Source organism: Myxine glutinosa, chromosome 12 (assembly GCF_964187855.1).
Source record: "Myxine glutinosa chromosome 12, kmMyxGlut1.1, whole genome shotgun sequence".
Taxonomy (NCBI): domain Eukaryota; kingdom Metazoa; phylum Chordata; class Myxini; order Myxiniformes; family Myxinidae; genus Myxine; species Myxine glutinosa.
Genome location: NC_136272.1, coordinates 94025846 through 94042893, shown reverse-complemented (window position 1 = coordinate 94042893; position 17048 = coordinate 94025846). Strand labels below are relative to the sequence as shown.

Genomic DNA, 17048 nt, shown 5'->3' with positions numbered 1-17048 from the left:
GTGTGTGTGTGTGTGTGTTTATTATTTTAAACCCAATCTAGTCTTGTTTACTCGAAATACTTAATTTTTTTCGACATTTCACCATAATTGCACATTACACCATCCCCGTTGATATACAGTCACGTGAAAAAGTAAGTACACCCCATGTAAAGTTTTGACTTTTTCAACATATTTCAACATACAGCTATTTGATCTTCATTTCAACAATATTGATAGATAAAGGTGATATAATATAACAAATATCATGAAACATTTACATTTTGTAGTCCATTGTATAATTTAAATAAACATAAATGCAAATTTCACATGTGGAAAAAGTAAGTGCACCCCTACATTTATCACTACTTCAAATACCTAAAATTAGAATCAGGTGCACCAGCTCAGGTGCAAATGATTAGAACATCGTTAAAGAGGATCGTGGAGGAACCTGTCTTATTTAAACCTCAGACATTTCGTTTGGTTTGCTCTTTGTTGTTGAAGTGTATAGCCTGGTGTTGGCTTAGCGGCTAGGGTGCCAGCTTAGGATCCTAGGATCCTGGGTTCGAATCCCGGTCGATCGCCGAATTAACGTCAGGGGGGTTGACTCAGCCTGTCATCCTTCCGAGGTCGGCTAATTGAGTACCAGTTCACTGGTAATTCCCTGTGTGTCGTAAAAGGCGACAAACAGGATTGGCGGCAGGAAGGGCATCCGGCCGTAAAACATTGCTTCAAAAAGGGGACCAACAAAAAAACAACGACCACGGTGCCCGAAAAAGGCCAACCCCCGCTTTGCGGGGAAAAATGGCCTCTAAAGGTTTTTTTTTTGTTGTTGAAGTGTGCGGCATCACCATGCCTAGATCAAAAGAGCTCTCTGAGGCCTTCAGAAAGAAGGTTATAGATGCCTACGAGTCTGGGAAGGGATTTAAAAAGATCTCCAAACAATTTGAAATCAATCATTCGACTGTCCGGAAGATCATCTACAAGTGGAGAAGATTCCAAACAACTGCCAACTTGTTGAGGCCAGGCCGCCCCAGCAAGTTCAGCCCGAGAGCAGACCACAAGATGCTGAAAGAAGTCTCTAAGAACCCCAGAATGTCATCACGGGACCTACAGGTAGCTCTTGCCACTGTTGATGTCAAAGTGCATGAGTCTACCATTAGAAAGAGGCTGCACAAATTTTATCTACATGGGAGGTGTGCCAGGAGGAAACCTTTGCTGTCCAGAAAGAACATCAGGGCAAGACTAAAGTTTGCCAATGAACACCTCGGCAAAGACCAGCACTTCTGGAACAATGTGCTCTGGACAGATGAGTCAAAGGTAGAGCTATTTGGCCACAGTAGTAGAAGACATGTTTGGCGAAAACCAAAGACAGCATTTGACCACAAGAACGTGATACCAACTATAAAGCATGGTGGTGGAAATATTATGGTTTGGGGCAGCTTTGCTGCATCAGGGACTGGGCAGCTCACCATCATAGAATCCACTATGAATTCTTCATTGTACCAGAGGGTGCTTGAGGATAATGTGAGGCCATCTGTCGGAAAGTTGAAGCTCAACCGAAGGTGGACCTTGCAACATGACAATGACCCTAAACATACCAGTAAATCCACCAAGGAATGGCTGAAAAGAAAGAAATGGAGGGTTCTGGAATGGCCAAGTCAAAGCCCGGATCTAAATCCCGTTGAGATGTTGTGGGGGGATTTGAAACGAGCTGTGCATGCAAGAAACCCCTCAAACATCGCACAGCGTAAATAATCTGCATGTAGGAGTGGGCAAAAATTTCTCCTAGTCGATGTCAGAGACTGGTAGACAGTTATAAGAAACGCCTACTTGAGGTTGTTTCTGCCAAAGGGGGTCATACCACCTATTAGAGCCAAGGGTGTACTTACTTTTTCCACATGCGAAATTTGCATTAATGTTTATTTAAATTATACAATGGACTACAAAATGTAAATGTTTCATGATATTTGTTATATTATATCACCTTTATCTATCAATATTGTTGAAATGAGGATCAAATAGCTGTATGTTGAAAAAGTCAAAACTTTACATGGGGTGTACTTACTTTTTCACGTGACTGTATATAGAGTCACTGATATACGAGATGACTGTATATCGTGTTTCTCGTGCCAGTGACTTCCTGATTTGTGAAACACGCTACAACCCACACCTGCAGAAAACTGTTTTAGAACGCCGGAAGCATTTTCCATCCAATCACCATGGAACTATGTTACAACATTCTCCATGGGTAGGCGCTCCTGCATTGAAAGATTTGTGTCAATTGCTCATGCGGTTGCAGAGAAAATGAATTTAAAAGCGAATAAAGGTGAAAATGTGAGGGCTTCGGCCAACGTTCCACAACATGGTCAAAGATGGTTGTGGACGCCTCTTACTCGTAAAATTTACCTACAACACAGGAATATAATAATCCAGATAGAGCCTCACGTCACTTATAAATAATGCCGACACCATCACACTAAAGGCGCCAACTTTTATCTTTAGACACTAATTTATACTTGTCTTTGAACGACACTGAATACCCATAATTTGTCCATCCGACAGTGTTAATTGTCCACTCAGCATTGCGGGTTCTTTTTGTACGAAGCGTTTTGAAATTCCATGGTACCTATTACTTGCACTCTCATGTTCCGATTCCGATAAAATGCTGATGAATACTCCTTTTTGTACTTGTAAACCATGTAGGCCTTATGGAACATTTAATCCGTAACTTCTTTCCTTTCTCGCGAATTTATTTTTGCCATTTTCTCTTGACCTGTAAGATCTCACCGGAGGTATCATGACGTGTGGCGATGATAGGATTTGATGGAATTTCTCCTTGTTGTTTTTTTGTGTTTTTTTCTTCAGGAATCAATACGGGATCGTTTTACTCGGTGTCGACGTTGCTGAATCGGATGATAATTCACCATCACCCTGTAGGTTTGCTTTTACCGTTCCTTGTGTGTATTCTATATTTTATTCACCAAAGTACAAAGATCAATGGAAGTTACTGATAATTAAGTGCAAGTTAGACATTCTGATGTTTGGGCCTACTTCTGCTTTTATATTCAGCATGTGGCTGCGGTAGCACCACTTGCTAGGGGTACAGCTGTATAGCTGTACTGCTGATGCAGTGCCCCCCCCCCCCCCCCCCTCCCTGGAGGTTATGGCAGGAGTTTGGAATTTTTCCAGGGTGTTGGGCGATGGCTCTCCAAAGACTTCCTCGTTTTGTGAAAAACTAAAGACACGATAAATTAAAACTAGTACCAGATTACCAGGCAGTGGCATTGTTTGTAGTTCGAGCGTCCACTATCGGTCTCGGAGGTTGTTGGTTTGAACCTGACCCTGGCCTAGTCATATACCAAAGACTTAAAAAATGGTACGTACAGCTTCCTCACTTTTGACAGCATTTGGAGGATAGAGTATGGATAAACCCTGTTGGGTAGCATCCATTAAAGAAGGGAGTTTTCTCCCTAAAACAAGCCTGCTGACCAGTGAGAGGATGGTGCTGCCACTAGATGGCACTCGGTGTGTTCAGGGAAGTTCCTTCCCCAATACGTGGGTACGGATACGGTAAAAATCGCAATTGATGGCTTTAAATGTCTCTACTCATTTGTATATGGATACGGCATGCAGATTTGGATATTATTCCGATCGCACCATTATTTTGCGATTTAAATCATATCCACAATGCCACGGGACGTTGAATTTCCACCAATGACGTCACAATCTTCAACACGTAGAGTATCGAGCAGCATGCACGCCATTCTTCTCTGATCAGTGCTGAAGGAGATTCGAGGTTGATGGAGCTGGTGAGCTGAAACCCTGACCTCGACAACCCAAGGTTCCTTGAGCACAAATATGCTGAAAACGTAGTGTCTGGATCTGCATTGTTGACGTCATGGGTCGTGAGGACGTCGGAGGTGCAGAGAACGTTGCATCATCGATAAATCAAGATGGTGCCATCTTGCTCGTTTGTGCAGGAAATACCTATTTCCACACTTGTGATGTTTTTATATTCCAACCAGTATCGATGAATATATGTGAACACAGTGTCTGATTTGCCGTATCTGTATCCGTGTATATGGGAATATATCCTCGTAGTCTGTTGTCAAGTCGTGTACACGCTCTTCCATGAGCCTTATAAACTTCAGGGTGCAGGTCAGAAATCAAAAACGAATAACAATAAAGTAAAATTTGTTTTCTTTAGGATATTTTAATAGAATGGAGAAGGTGGATCAGACTCGGCAACGGTTGCTGGAGTGAGATGTGCATGGAATAAGTTTCGGGAACTGAGTGGCGTGATGATGAGGAGGGGAGTGTCGTTGAAGCTGAAGGGAAAGGTGTATGCTGCATGTGTGAGAAGTGTTATGATTTATGGGAGCGAGACATGGGTAATGAACGTAGAGCAGCAACGAAGGCTGGAAAGGGTGGAAATGCGAATGGTTCGGTGGATGTGCGGAGTATCGTTGAGAGAGAGGAAGACAAATGATGAATTGCGAAAGATGATGGGAATAGAGCCTGTGATTGATGCTGTGAAGAGGAACAGGTTGAGATGGTTTGGTCATGTGTTGAGGAAGGATGAAAGTGACTGGTTGAGAAGAGTGATGGAAATGAATGTAGAAGGAAGTAGAGGACGGGGAAGACCGAGAAAGACTTGGCTAAAGATGGTGGAAGAAGAAATGCGGGCAAGGGGGTTAACAAGGGGAGATGCAGAAAATAGGGCAAAATGGAGAAGATTGTCATGGGGACCGCAAGGCTAACCCCCGCTTTAGCAGGGAAAATGGCCTTGAAATGCCTGTTGTTGTTGTTGTTGTTGTTGTTGTTGTTGTTTTTGCTTTTTTTAATAGAACAGTTCTCTTGCATGTATTGTTGATCCTGTTTAAAAGAAAAAGTGCCTTCAATGATGTTTTCATCTAATGATGATTCAGCGATACCATCTTGCCTTCGTCGTGATCACGCATCACCTGCACAAAGGAAGCCCCAATGGTGCCAAAGTAAATTTGTGTTAGTCTGAAGGAAATTCACCGAGTGGTTTACCATTACCCTAAACCAGGTGGTGGCTGGCTTAATATTTCAGGGTCTTGAGTTCAAGCCCCTGTCGCATCATTAAATAGCACCAGGTGGGTTTACTTAACCTGTCATCCTCCGAGGTCGGCAAAATGAGGACCAGCTTACTGGAAATGGGGCACTGCATCAGCCCTTCCAGAAAATGATGCAACCAGCAGCCGCGGGCTGCACATGAAAAAAAAAATCCATTACCTTGCCAGTGTGGTCAGCAATAGATAAGGGCAGGAATTTTGGAAATTGGCCAGTGTACTGGTACCAAAGGATCCTTGGAATATTTGACATCCATCCTCAAATGAGAACAGCCGGGCTTGACTTACCGTTCCCTCAGGTGCATGGTGCACTGGTTGATGTAATTCTAGACCCACAAAGTACCAGGATGACCCTTGGTAGGCAAGTCAGGTATCAAACCATTGGTGCTGGTATGCTTAGGACTGGATATAGAATGTACTGGTTACAATGCATAATTGTGGAATGTTTGCGGAGGTGAGCTTTGTATTCCAAAAGTTGTTGTTTGTGGAAAAGGAGAACGGATTATAATATTGGGGTTAACCTTTGACTTGTATCGAGTGATTGCTGGAGTGTGAACATTTTCCGCATTTTGAATCGGCCAGATAACATGAGCTACTTGTTGAAGAAGTAACCTTCGGGAAGATTCACTGTCGGGGTATAAATGGGAAAGAGAGAAGAATGATGGGGAGTGAATGAATGGGGGTGGTCCAGAGTTTTGTGCGCTGCATCATGTTTGGTGAGTTGAACAAACTCTCACCTGCTGTTGATCGACAAATCAAAGGATTGCCACACCTTGGATTAGTGCACTATGTTCCAGCTGAGCTGTCAATCCAGTTTTACCATGTCATGCAATTTTCTTTATTTTTCTTGGCAGGGTCATGAAATCATGGCTGGATGGATCGGCCTCACCATTGTGCTAATGGGAATGGTTGGTTCCATTATCTGCGGCCTGTGGCTGGATAAAACCAAGACGTACAAGTGAGGATCAGGTTTCATTATCATCTAAGGCTGTGTTTCGTTTCATGCACACCATCGGGATTTTGCTCACTGCAATTATGGGCCGAGGCGCTTTGGTTTGCCGCTCCGTTTCTTTTGGATTAATATTCGGCTGAGCCAGTCAGCTCAGGCAAACCACTTTAATTGAATCAGATGCATCGTCACATGATAACATTCATTCTCTACATTTTGATTTTGTCTAACCTTACTAATTGGAGTTATTTATTTATTTATTTTTTGGTGTACAAAGCTCGTGGAAGAGATAGTACTCTGAACAGATCAGGACGCAATATAACAAAGAACAGTAGAGAGAGGGGGGGGGGGGGGGGGGAAACACTAAAGTTGAGTTGAAGGACAAAATAGAGGGAGGGTTGGACAAACGATGGGTGTGGGGAGGAGGATGTGTGGGGCAGACAAAATAGATGCAGAAGGAAACTCTGGTTTCCACAGTGTCAAGCTGAGCAAGGTGTGGGGCACATGGAGAGCAGCACTCTACCAAGCTGCGGATGAAGGCCTTGTAGGTTGATAAGAGTTCAGGTGTGCCAAGGAAGGACTTTGTGTGACGGAGCCTAGTCGGTGGTTGGATTTGGAAGCCAACTTTGAAATGTGGTTTACCCAAGAAAGGTCATGGCTGATAGTGAGTCCCAGGAGTTTGAACGACTGAACTTCCTCAAGAGGATTGTTAAGAAAGTAGATAGGAGGGTTTGCCAGACTGTCCTGTCAGAGAGAGATGGTGAGATTTGTCAGGATTGAAAGTTTTTCTTTTTGTTTATATATTTATTTATTTATGTATTTTTCTTCCTTTTTGAAAATTGGCAAAAGGAACTGCCATTGAGTGGGGTTGGGTAGGGCGCGGTGAACAACTACCATCAGAAACGTTGATTGGTTGCAACTATTAGCAGAGATTTTGATGAGCAAAGCTAACTGAACGGGATAGAGATATAAACAGCAAAGAGTAGGAAAACAATTTTAAAAATCTGTTGAGAAAAGCAAAGTACATAAGAGAAACCCGGTGCTGAAACTGTGCTCATCAAAAAGAATCACTTGGTCTGGGTATTGGGAAAGGGGCGTTTTTAATTTGGTACCGATGGTAGGCCATAACTCCACATTGGCCACTCCACATTTTGCCATTACATGTCTTCCTGACACATTGGGAGAGAAATAATGACATTGGCAGAGAGAACCAGAAACACAAAGATGGCGCTGGGAAAGCCATGCTTATGGGTAGTTGAGTTGAACAAACCTTTGCATTCCGACATTGCCACAGGACGCTGATCCACTGAGCAAGGTGTGGGGCAGATGGAGAGCAGCGCTCTACCAAGCTGCGGATGAAGGCCTCGTAGGTTGATGAGAGTTCAGGTGTGCCAAGGAAGGACTTTGTGTGACGGAGCCTAGTCGGTGGTTGGCTTTGGAAGCCAACTTTGAAATGTGGTTTACCCAAGAAAGGTCCTGATCCAAGAAAAACTTTGAAAAAGGTTTACCCAAGCAAGGTCCCATTTTGTCCTGGTCATCTTCACGGCTTGTAAAGATGATGCTTCGAGATAACTCTAACGTCAAGCACTAAATCCTGACTCGTATTGCGATCGGAGTGGATGGTAGCTTCGGTTGCAGATTAGTTTTAATAACATCATTAAGATAGCTCTGTCGACTTGAGGATATTCCCAAATCTGCAGATCCTTCCACCACACAGTCCCTTAACAGGGCAACTGAGGAGCTTGTGCCGTGACTTTTCCGTGTTCTCTGGTGTTTTCCAGGCAGACAACACTCTTTGTGTACATCTTAACATTTGCCGGGATGGTCTTTTTCACCTTTACGTTGGAGATCAGTCTGCCTACCACCTTTGTCACGGCAGGAGCACTCGGGTAAGCGCACAGACATGAGCGCGGTGGAATTAAAGGTAAATAAACGTCTATGAATTCCGAGGTTTTATCGAATATGAATTCCTTCGCTGTTATGACACCAGAAACCATGTCTGACAGGAGGGGGCAGACGTAGCACACCTGTCTCTGAGCTGATGACTAGTCTGGGTTTGAATCTCCACCTGACGACAAACCTGTAGGGTTTGACAGGTGCAGCAGAGAGTGCCCCGTCCCTCGCATGGACATGAAGTCAGGTGTCCCTTCTGTTAATATTAGCTGGTGGACGTTAAAGATCCCAGCATATTTGTATGAATAGCAGGTGAGTTGCTCGCCGGCATCCTGACCAAATTACATATTCCTACTTTAAACTGCGGGTAGAAAGTGGTCTGGCCTTCTCGACTATTCCAGATTGCACTGCTCGCTGCATCAGTGTGCGCTTGCTGTGCGGACAACACTTCCTACACTGTAACAAAGTCGTACATCCGGGTTGTTCGGATGTCAAGTTGGAACGGCCATCTTCAGCTATGAAGGGCCACCATAACGAGGAATTGCGTGCCCCACTGGTTATTTCCGCATATGTGATCTACAAACAGATTTTTATCGACCAATAAGAAACCTTTTCCTTGTCGAAACATTGTCTCGTCAACATTTCCAGCCATCTGGTTGCTACTTCTGGGAAAAAACGGAAACATTTTTCCATAGCTGTTCACGCTGATATGATTTTAAAGCCAATGTTAAGATTATCAGAGAATGTTTACGGTGTAAGATGCAATGTTTCCCGAGCACCTCATTCAGTGATTGATGAGGGGCTCGAGCGAATGGTTTGAATACATTTCTAATTCACTCTGGTGGCACCAATATTCCAGGTGTGTGTAGAAGGCCAATGGGATTCTGCTTCTTTGTGTAACCACCTTATTACATCGTATCTCTGTCAGTTTCTGCATGACTGGCTATCTGCCGCTAGGTTTCGAGTTTGCAGCTGAGCTCACCTACCCTGAATCGGAAGGAACCTCCTCTGGCCTACTTAATGCTTCTGCACAGGTTTGTACATGCAGGTGTTTCATTTTAACGTGACGTGCACGTCAGTGAAGTTGATTTACAAAATAATTTGCATAGTTTCCCCAAAGCACTGATGTACCAAGTGAGGTGTGCATACAATTTCAGCAGATTAGCAAACCTGGTGTGTTTGGGATGTGCTTTGAATCGGTAAAACAATAAAATGGCTTTCCCAATGGATTATTTTAAGTCGCTCTGCAATGCTCAGCAGTGGGGCGCGTTGGCCTCCTGGCTGCGAGGCACATTGATTTTCAAGACACGTTGGCCTCTTGTCCGTGAGGCTCGTTGTATTCTGAGGTGCTTTGGTCTCATGGCCGTGAGGCGCGTTGATTTCAGGGATACGTTGGCCTCCTGGCCATGAGGCGCGTCGATTTCAGGGATACATTGGCCTCCTGGCCATGAGGCGCGTTGATTTCAGGGATACGTTGGCCTCATGGCCATGAGGCGCGTTGATTTCAGGGATACGTTGGCCTCATGGCCATGAGGCGCGTTGATTTCAGGGATACGTTGGCCTCCTGGCCATGAGGCGCGTTGATTTCAGGGATACGTTGGCCTCCTGGCCATGAGGCACGTTGATTTCAGGGATACGTTGGCCTCCTGGCCATGAGGCGCGTTGATTTCAGGGATATGTTGGCCTCCTGGCCATGAGGAGCGTTGATTTCAGGGATACGTTGGCCTCATGGCCATGAGGCGCGTTGATTTCAGGGATACGTTGCCCTCCTGGCCGTGAGACGCGTTGATTTCAGGGATACGTTTGCCTCCTGGCCATGAGGCGCGTTGATTTCAGGGATATGTTGGCCTCCTGGCCATGAGGCGCGTTGATTTCAGGGATACGTTGGCCTCCTGGCCATGAGGCGCGTTGATTTCAGGGATATGTTGGCCTCCTGGCCATGAGGCGCGTTGATTTCAGGGATACGTTGGCCTCATGGCCATGAGGCGCGTTGATTTCAGGGATACGTTGCCCTCCTGGCCGTGAGACGCGTTGATTTCAGGGATACGTTTGCCTCCTGGCCATGAGGCGCGTTGATTTCAGGGATATGTTGGCCTCCTGGCCATGAGGCGCGTTGATTTCAGGGATACGTTGGCCTCCTGGCCATGAGGCGCATTGATTTCAGGGATACGTTCGCCTCCTGGCCATGAGGCGCGTTGATTTCAGGGATACGTTGCCCTCCTGGCCGTGAGACGCGTTGTCTTCTGAGATGCGTTGGCCTCCTGGCTGCGAGTCATGTTGGCTGCCCATTGGTGGGGCATTTTGGCCTCAGAGCCACGAGTTCATTAGCCAGCCATTGGTGTGGCACGTTGGTCTCACCGCCGTGAGGCAAATTGGCTGACCATTACTCGAACACATTGGCTACCAGACCTGTGGCATGTTGTCTGTGGATCTGTAGGGTTGTCTGCCGAACTCGTATTTTGGGCAAGTTTGATGCTTTACACATGTTATTTATTAATTGATGTTCTTTTATTTTTCACATTTTCGTTAGCCCGTACTTCAAAGATTGGAAAGCGTTTTTAAAAATTGTGATTAAGAAACATTGTGATTTGAGGGTATAAATATGGATTGCTGTAAATTTAATGTGGAAGTCCAATTTGTTTGATGACATCTTTCAGGCGTTTGGAATGATTTTCACACTCGTACAAGGGAAGCTCATCACCGATTATTCGCCCACTGAGGGAAACATCTTCATCTTCAGCTTCCTTTTTGTTGGATGCATTCTTACAGGTTGGTATTTTATATTTAACATTCGCTGTTTTCTTTGGTGGCACACAAAATTTACCTGTTTGCAGATTCACTGAAAACTCGACTTTATTACCTCCACCACCAAAGGTGGATGGAGGTTGCTTTCACCTGACTTTGTGTTTGTTTGTTCGTTTGTCTATCTGTCTGTGAGTAGGATACCTCAAAACGTGGACGGATTCAGCCGATATTTTGTGGACAGGTTGGGTGTGTGACGAGGCCAAATTTATTCCATTTTGATGACGATCCAGATCCGGATACTATAATTTTTTAAAAGTGAATTGTCACCATTGAGACAGCACCAAAAACCATATATAGCACTATTTCAAAAGGTTGTGGACGGATTCTGGCAAAAACTTGGTGGATGAGCTGTGTAGGTGACGAGAACAAGCCGATTCGATTTTGCTTCAGGCCTGGAAGCAGATCCAGCCTGTCGGTGGGATTCAATGGGTAAACTCTTTAGCCTGGTGGAGGTATGCGGTCTACCGAGTGCCGTTCTAGTTGAAAGTGTGATGTTTGTTTGTGACTATAAACTCCGCACCCTCTGGGGCGGCTTCCGAAAGGGGTAAAGTGATGAGGGGGTTCTGGGGTTGTGGGAGAAATTATTTTTTACAGCTATGGCTAGTAATACCCCTTCTCTCCAGAAGGTGTCAGTAAGCCATGTGTACAGTCAAATTGCAGGTTGTCAACCCACCCTCGTAAGGGGTGTTTACGGGGGAATTATTTTGTGCCATTGACCTAACTCTAGCTACCCCCAGAACATATGCAAAGTTTGGTGGAAACCGGTCCAGCAGTTTGAGTCTACAAGTAGATCTATGTCTATGTTAGTAGTCTATGTAAGAGGGGACCGACATGATTCCCTGTAATACTTTCTCTTTAGTTTCAATCCGTTCCCACTTTGGTTATCTTTCTCAGCATAGCAATCGTACAATACTATGGGAAGCTTTTGGGTTTCATGCCGTTTGTGATTGGTTTGAAGTGCTAAAATTAATACCTCCAAACTCCGCAATAAATTATTGTCCTTCATGCCATTTAGAAGTACATGTGTTTGTTTACTTATTTACAAAGTTGAGGCTCATGGAAGAGCAGGATGAAGAAGAAAGTAAACATGGAAATGAAAACAAGACTACCTCAAACAACACCAAATACATTTTGATATCATAAAAAATTGTGGTTAATCGATGCATTCAACCTGCATAGAAAATAAACTTTAAACATTTCAATTGCTTGAGTTATTCAGCATGTACGGCAAACTCAACCAGCATAATTTGAGTTCCCCACTCTTCTTCCTCAATGCATTGTTTGGCTGTTTGACGTCATAATCGAGCAAATTGTGTTGTATACAAACTTTCATTGAGCAAAGGAAAAAGACGATAATCAGAAGTGGACTAGTCATGTCATTAAGGGGGGTCATTGCTGAAAATGTTACTTCAAAGTTTTTGTCTGAAGTCGAGTCTCAGACATTTGTCTGCATGTGTGCGTGTGATGTGTTGCAGTTCCTTTTACGAGCACAATACCCTATAAAAATAAGCGCAGCTGAAGAAAATGGATTATGTTTCTCTTGCGTAAGTAAAAGGGAAGAGTGAGAATTCAAGAATATAGAAAAGGAATGGGAGGGAGGAGGGCAGGTGAGGAATAGACAAGTGAAGAGGGTGAGGTGGTTTGCAGGAGCTTGGAGGAAGGAGTGGGACAGTAAAGGGAGATGAAGATGAAAATGATGTTGTTTCTGTAGTAACGAATATGTACAATTGTACATGTCTCAAGTTTTTTTAAATTAGGATTCCTCCTCTATCAGACCAGTTTTGTAGAGATATTATCTTGATGTGAGTGCAGCTTTGATATTAATTTTTCTCTCCAGCTTTTATCAAGTCAGATTTGCGGAGGCAGAAAGCCAACAGGAACACCCTCCAAGAGCAGGTGAGCTCTCCTGGCCATGCCTTTTCTTCATAATTGTGTGGTACTTTCTGATGGACTGGACAAGAGTCCAGTGCAGTACCTTGGACTATTATCTAATAACAAGTGCGTGCCCGTACGTGCGTGGGCGTGCGCAGTTTCTTTCCTTCGCTCTCGTAAACGACGAATGGATTGGGGCATTGTGTTTAACTCCAATCAACCTATAATATAGACAGTAAGTATAAGCTAGATACGACAGTATAAATACGACAGTATAAGAAAGTAAGATAGTAGTAAGATACAATCGAGACAGTAAGTCGTCACTATCCGTAAGTCCGGAAGTTAAGTCCTCACTGTCCGGAAGTTCGCATATCGCAGTTACGATTAATCGCAAATTAGTTTTATTGGCCGATTATTCCATTCGCGCCAACATATTTTGCCTTTTTGCTATTCCATCGCAAGGAGAAGCACAAAGAGAAGAGAAGAAAGAAAAATAAAACAAAAACCTTTCAAACTCCGAGGCAGAAACAACAAACACACAGGCGGTTCCTTCGCTCTAGCGTGACCGTACGTGCAAAAAAAAACAATAAAAAAAAAACAAAAACTTTCACCGTTGCTTCGGTCTTCGCTCTACTTTGAAAAGGCACATCCTCAGGTCCCCAGCAATATAGCTGGCAAGTTTCGATTAGATCAGACCAGTGGTTGTCGAGAAACAGCGGTCACAGACATACACACACACGCATTGTGTTTACAATTACTGGAACTAGGACGTGCCCGTACGTGGGTGCCCGTACGTGCGTGCAAAAAAACATGCGTGCAAACAACAACAAAAAAAAACTTTGAAACCACGTGGCAGTAACGACCACAGAACCCCCCCCCCCCTCTATTTACATGAAATGGTTTGGTCCATTCGCAACGACCACAGAACCCCCCCCTCTATTTACATGAAATGGTTCGGTCCATTCGCAAAGCCAAAGCGAACGGCGAACGGCTAAATCGCCATAGCTCGGTAACTACTTCTCCGATTAATATGAAACCTTGAAAAGGCACATCCTCAGGTCCCCAGCAATATACCTGGCAAGTTTCAAGTATATCGGACCCGTGGTTGTCGAGAAACAGCGGTCACAGACAAACACACACACACACACACAGACACACACACACACACAGAGATTACTGGAATTATAGATAGATGACAATGTGGAATGGGCATGTGGATTTGCAAACATTTTCATCACTAGAGTTGGGAATAACGTAGGAGAGGGCAACATTGAAAATGCAAAGTGTGGAAGTTTTTGTCAAAGTTGCCATTGAAACTTTTTAAAATGTTCATGTGTTATTGTCATTTGTTTCCTTCATTTTCCCTTTCTATGGATGCTGGAGAAGATGCCCAAGGAAGCAGTTTGCAGGTCAAACTGATGTGGTACTGTACGTGAGGATTGCGTTTGAGGTCTGGTTCTTTCCAAAACAGTCCATATGAAATGCTTTTAACAACAAAATAAAATACTGCACTATATAAATTAATGTTGATCAGCATCGGCCAACATTTCAACAACAATGGGAGGATTAAAAGCTTTGAATGTTTTCAACTTTTTTATACAAAATAAAATCCTTGCTCAAAATTGGCATTCGGTTTAAGAATTTGGTGTCAGGAGTGGGATACCTAAGCTGGAACGAAGATAGCATCGGACGGGGAAGTTTGAAATGCAAAGACAGTGGTGAAGCACGTTTCGTTGTAACAAAAGTGAGTCGAGAAATTGTGTTTTTTTTCCAAGAAGTCTTTTATGATCAGATGCCGACTGTTTCTTACATTTTAAAATAATTTATGATTTGTTTTAAACAAATTCAAATGTGCCTTTCCTGTTCCATCAGTTATTTATCTTGGGTGTGTATAATTTTAGTTTTTGTTTTTCATATTTATGTGGTTCGGTTTGTACTGCTGATTGAGATGCTTGATATCGATGTTGTACACCAGTGGTACAGTGATGTTTCTGGTGGTGTTTCTACGTTTTGTACTGGTGTAGATGCAAAAGAATATGAATTGCTGAAGACCTGTAATAACTTATTTTTCTGCTGAGCAATAACTGTATTACCTTTTCTCCACGCTGGAAGATCAGATGATGTACAAGTTGATTGATCGACTTAGAGGATATTTGCATTGTATTAAAATGTACCAAATACACTGGAAATGACATGGGAGAGCAAAACAGTGTTTTGCAGCGATTGTCACAAGAATGTGATTGACTAGAACTTTATGTGGAGTTATGATATTTTCAAAGGTGCAAACTCTTTCCATTTAAGGTATTGTTAAGAGTCAGCCAGGTGAAGATGCCATAGGTTAGCATCCGGTTGACACATGAGAACTCACCTTCTTCTGGTTATCAGTACAAGTTCCCTGAATAACCCAGCAAGTTTTAACTGCTTTTTTTCTCTACAAGAGCAAGGCTCATGGAAGAGCAAGGTTAAATTGACAGTGGGGCAGTGGGCAACAATTGAGCACAATCAGGAAGTGGATAAATGAACAGGGAAGAAAACACTGAAATCAGCCAGGAAGAGGGTTGGGTTCGGAAGAGTTAATGAGGGTTTTGATGCCCTCAAATGAGGGCAGTTTTCAAATTTTAAGCAACATTTCCAATTTTTAATGAATATTCATGATTATGCAAATTAGCTAACATAACATTATGTGATATAGGAGAAATGCATAACCTCTATTTTGGTACCAGTTTTGTTATTCTATCTTTAAGATTTAGTGAGATATGCTGGATTTACTGATACACTTGGTCCTCAGTTAACGTTATGGTTACGTTCTTGAAAACACTCTGTTAAATGGATAAATTTATCTCATTAAAAATTAATGTACAGTGCATTCAGAAAGTATTCAGACCCCTTCACTTTTTTCACATTTTGTTATGTTGCAGCCTTATGCTGAAATCGTTTATATTCACTTTTCCCCTCATCAACCTACACTCAATACCCCATAATGACAAAGAGAAAACAGGATTTTAGAAAGTTCTGCAAATTTATTAAAAAGAAAAAACTGAAATATCACATTGACATAAGTATTCAGACCCTTTGCTATGACACTTGAAATTTAGCTCAGGGGCTTCCCATTTCTCTTGATCATCTTTGAGATGTTTCTACACCATGATTGGAGTCCACCTGTGGTAAATTCAATTGATTGGACATGATTTGGAAAGGCACACACCTGTCTATATAAGGTCTCACAGCTGACAAAGCATATCAGAGCAAAAACCAAGCCATGAGGTAGAAGGAACTGCCTGTAGAGCTCAGAGACAGGATTGTGTCGAGGCACAGATCTGAGGAAGCCTACAAAAAAATTCTGCTGCATTGAAGGTTTCCAAGAGCACACTGGCCTCCATAATTCTTAAATGGAAGAAGTTTGGAACAACCAAGACACTTCCTAGAGCTGGCCGCCCGGCCAAACTGAGCAATCGGGGGAGAAGGGCCTTGGTAAGGGAGATGACCAATAACCCGATGGTCACTCTGGCTGAGCTTCAGAGATCCTGTGTGGAGATGGGAGAAAATTCCAGAAGGACAACCATCACTGCAACACTCCACCGATCTGGGCTTTATGGCAGAGTGGTCAGAGGGAAGCCTCTCCTCGGTGAAAGACACAGACACAGACCGTGCAGTCACAATTCTTAGCACTCTCGCGCTAGGGACATTGGAGGTTTCGACGATCGTGAGGAGGAGCGAACTGCGAACCGAGGCCTACGTTTCCCACAAGCGAAATGTGCACGGTGGCCTGTGCTGTTCCAGCCAAGGACGCCGGGGTTTAGACGATTCCCGAGGGGGTTTGGGAGACGCTCAGAGCTAAGTACATACAAACACACACACTTTATTTTCACCTTTATTTTTCCCTTTGTCTGTATACGGGTCTGTATGGGGACATCCCAAAAAGGAATCTTATTTTATCGTGCATTCTTTGTTACCAGCATTTCTTCAATAAAGCCGGTAATTTTGTCCATTTTAAATCCGTGTTGGTTTGAATTAATTATCGCAGGTTCGAGGAATTCCAGTGGGACCCGTGAAGGTAAGTTCGTCATTCTCCTTTCCCTCGCGTGTAAATAACACCGTCATTTTTGACTGAATGCCTCGGAGTGTGAAGCTCGTTCGGCTATCTGTTTCCTTGGAGGATTTTAATCCCTAGGAACAGGACACTGGTGTCAGGAATGTGGGATTCGAACTCGACGGACACTCGGTGTCCAATGGTTGCGAGATCGACACCTGCTGGGTGCAAAAAAGCATAATACACACTATTTGACGAAGCACACACGTTTCTGCACTAGAATAGTGACTTGCAACCAAAAAAAAACGTGCACTTGTGTCAAAACCGCTTCTATTTGGCAAACAAGATTGGTTTTGCACGAAAAAAGTTTCTTGTTAAATATGTTATTTTGCTGTATCCAAGCATAATACACACTATATGATGA

The 17048-nt window shown here is 43.5% G+C and overlaps 1 protein-coding gene across 5 annotated transcripts in view; it reads left to right on the top strand.

The window, feature by feature from the left end:
• The window catches only part of LOC137437619 (choline/ethanolamine transporter flvcr2a), a 34937-nt gene extending 18348 nt beyond the window's left edge, over positions 1 to 16589 (top strand). The window contains exons 4-11 of one of the 5 annotated variants that reach the window (XR_010986557.2): positions 2845 to 2912; positions 5930 to 6033; positions 7806 to 7913; positions 8846 to 8951; positions 10575 to 10686; positions 12198 to 12266; positions 12560 to 12618; positions 13981 to 16589. Coding sequence is in view for 2 of the 5 variants with exons in the window: in XM_068132094.2 (XP_067988195.1) it covers positions 2845 to 2912; positions 5930 to 6033; positions 7806 to 7913; positions 8846 to 8951; positions 10575 to 10686; positions 12560 to 12618; positions 13978 to 14013 (593 nt within the window). In the remaining 3 variants the exon portion in view is untranslated. Of the gene's footprint in view, positions 1 to 2844; positions 2913 to 5929; positions 6034 to 7805; positions 7914 to 8845; positions 8952 to 10574; positions 10687 to 12197; positions 12267 to 12559; positions 12619 to 13977 lie in introns of those variants that run through there. The other 4 variants (XR_010986558.2, XM_068132095.2, XM_068132094.2 and 1 more) reach the window with 4 other exon arrangements.
• The last annotated feature ends 459 nt before the right edge of the window (positions 16590 to 17048 follow it).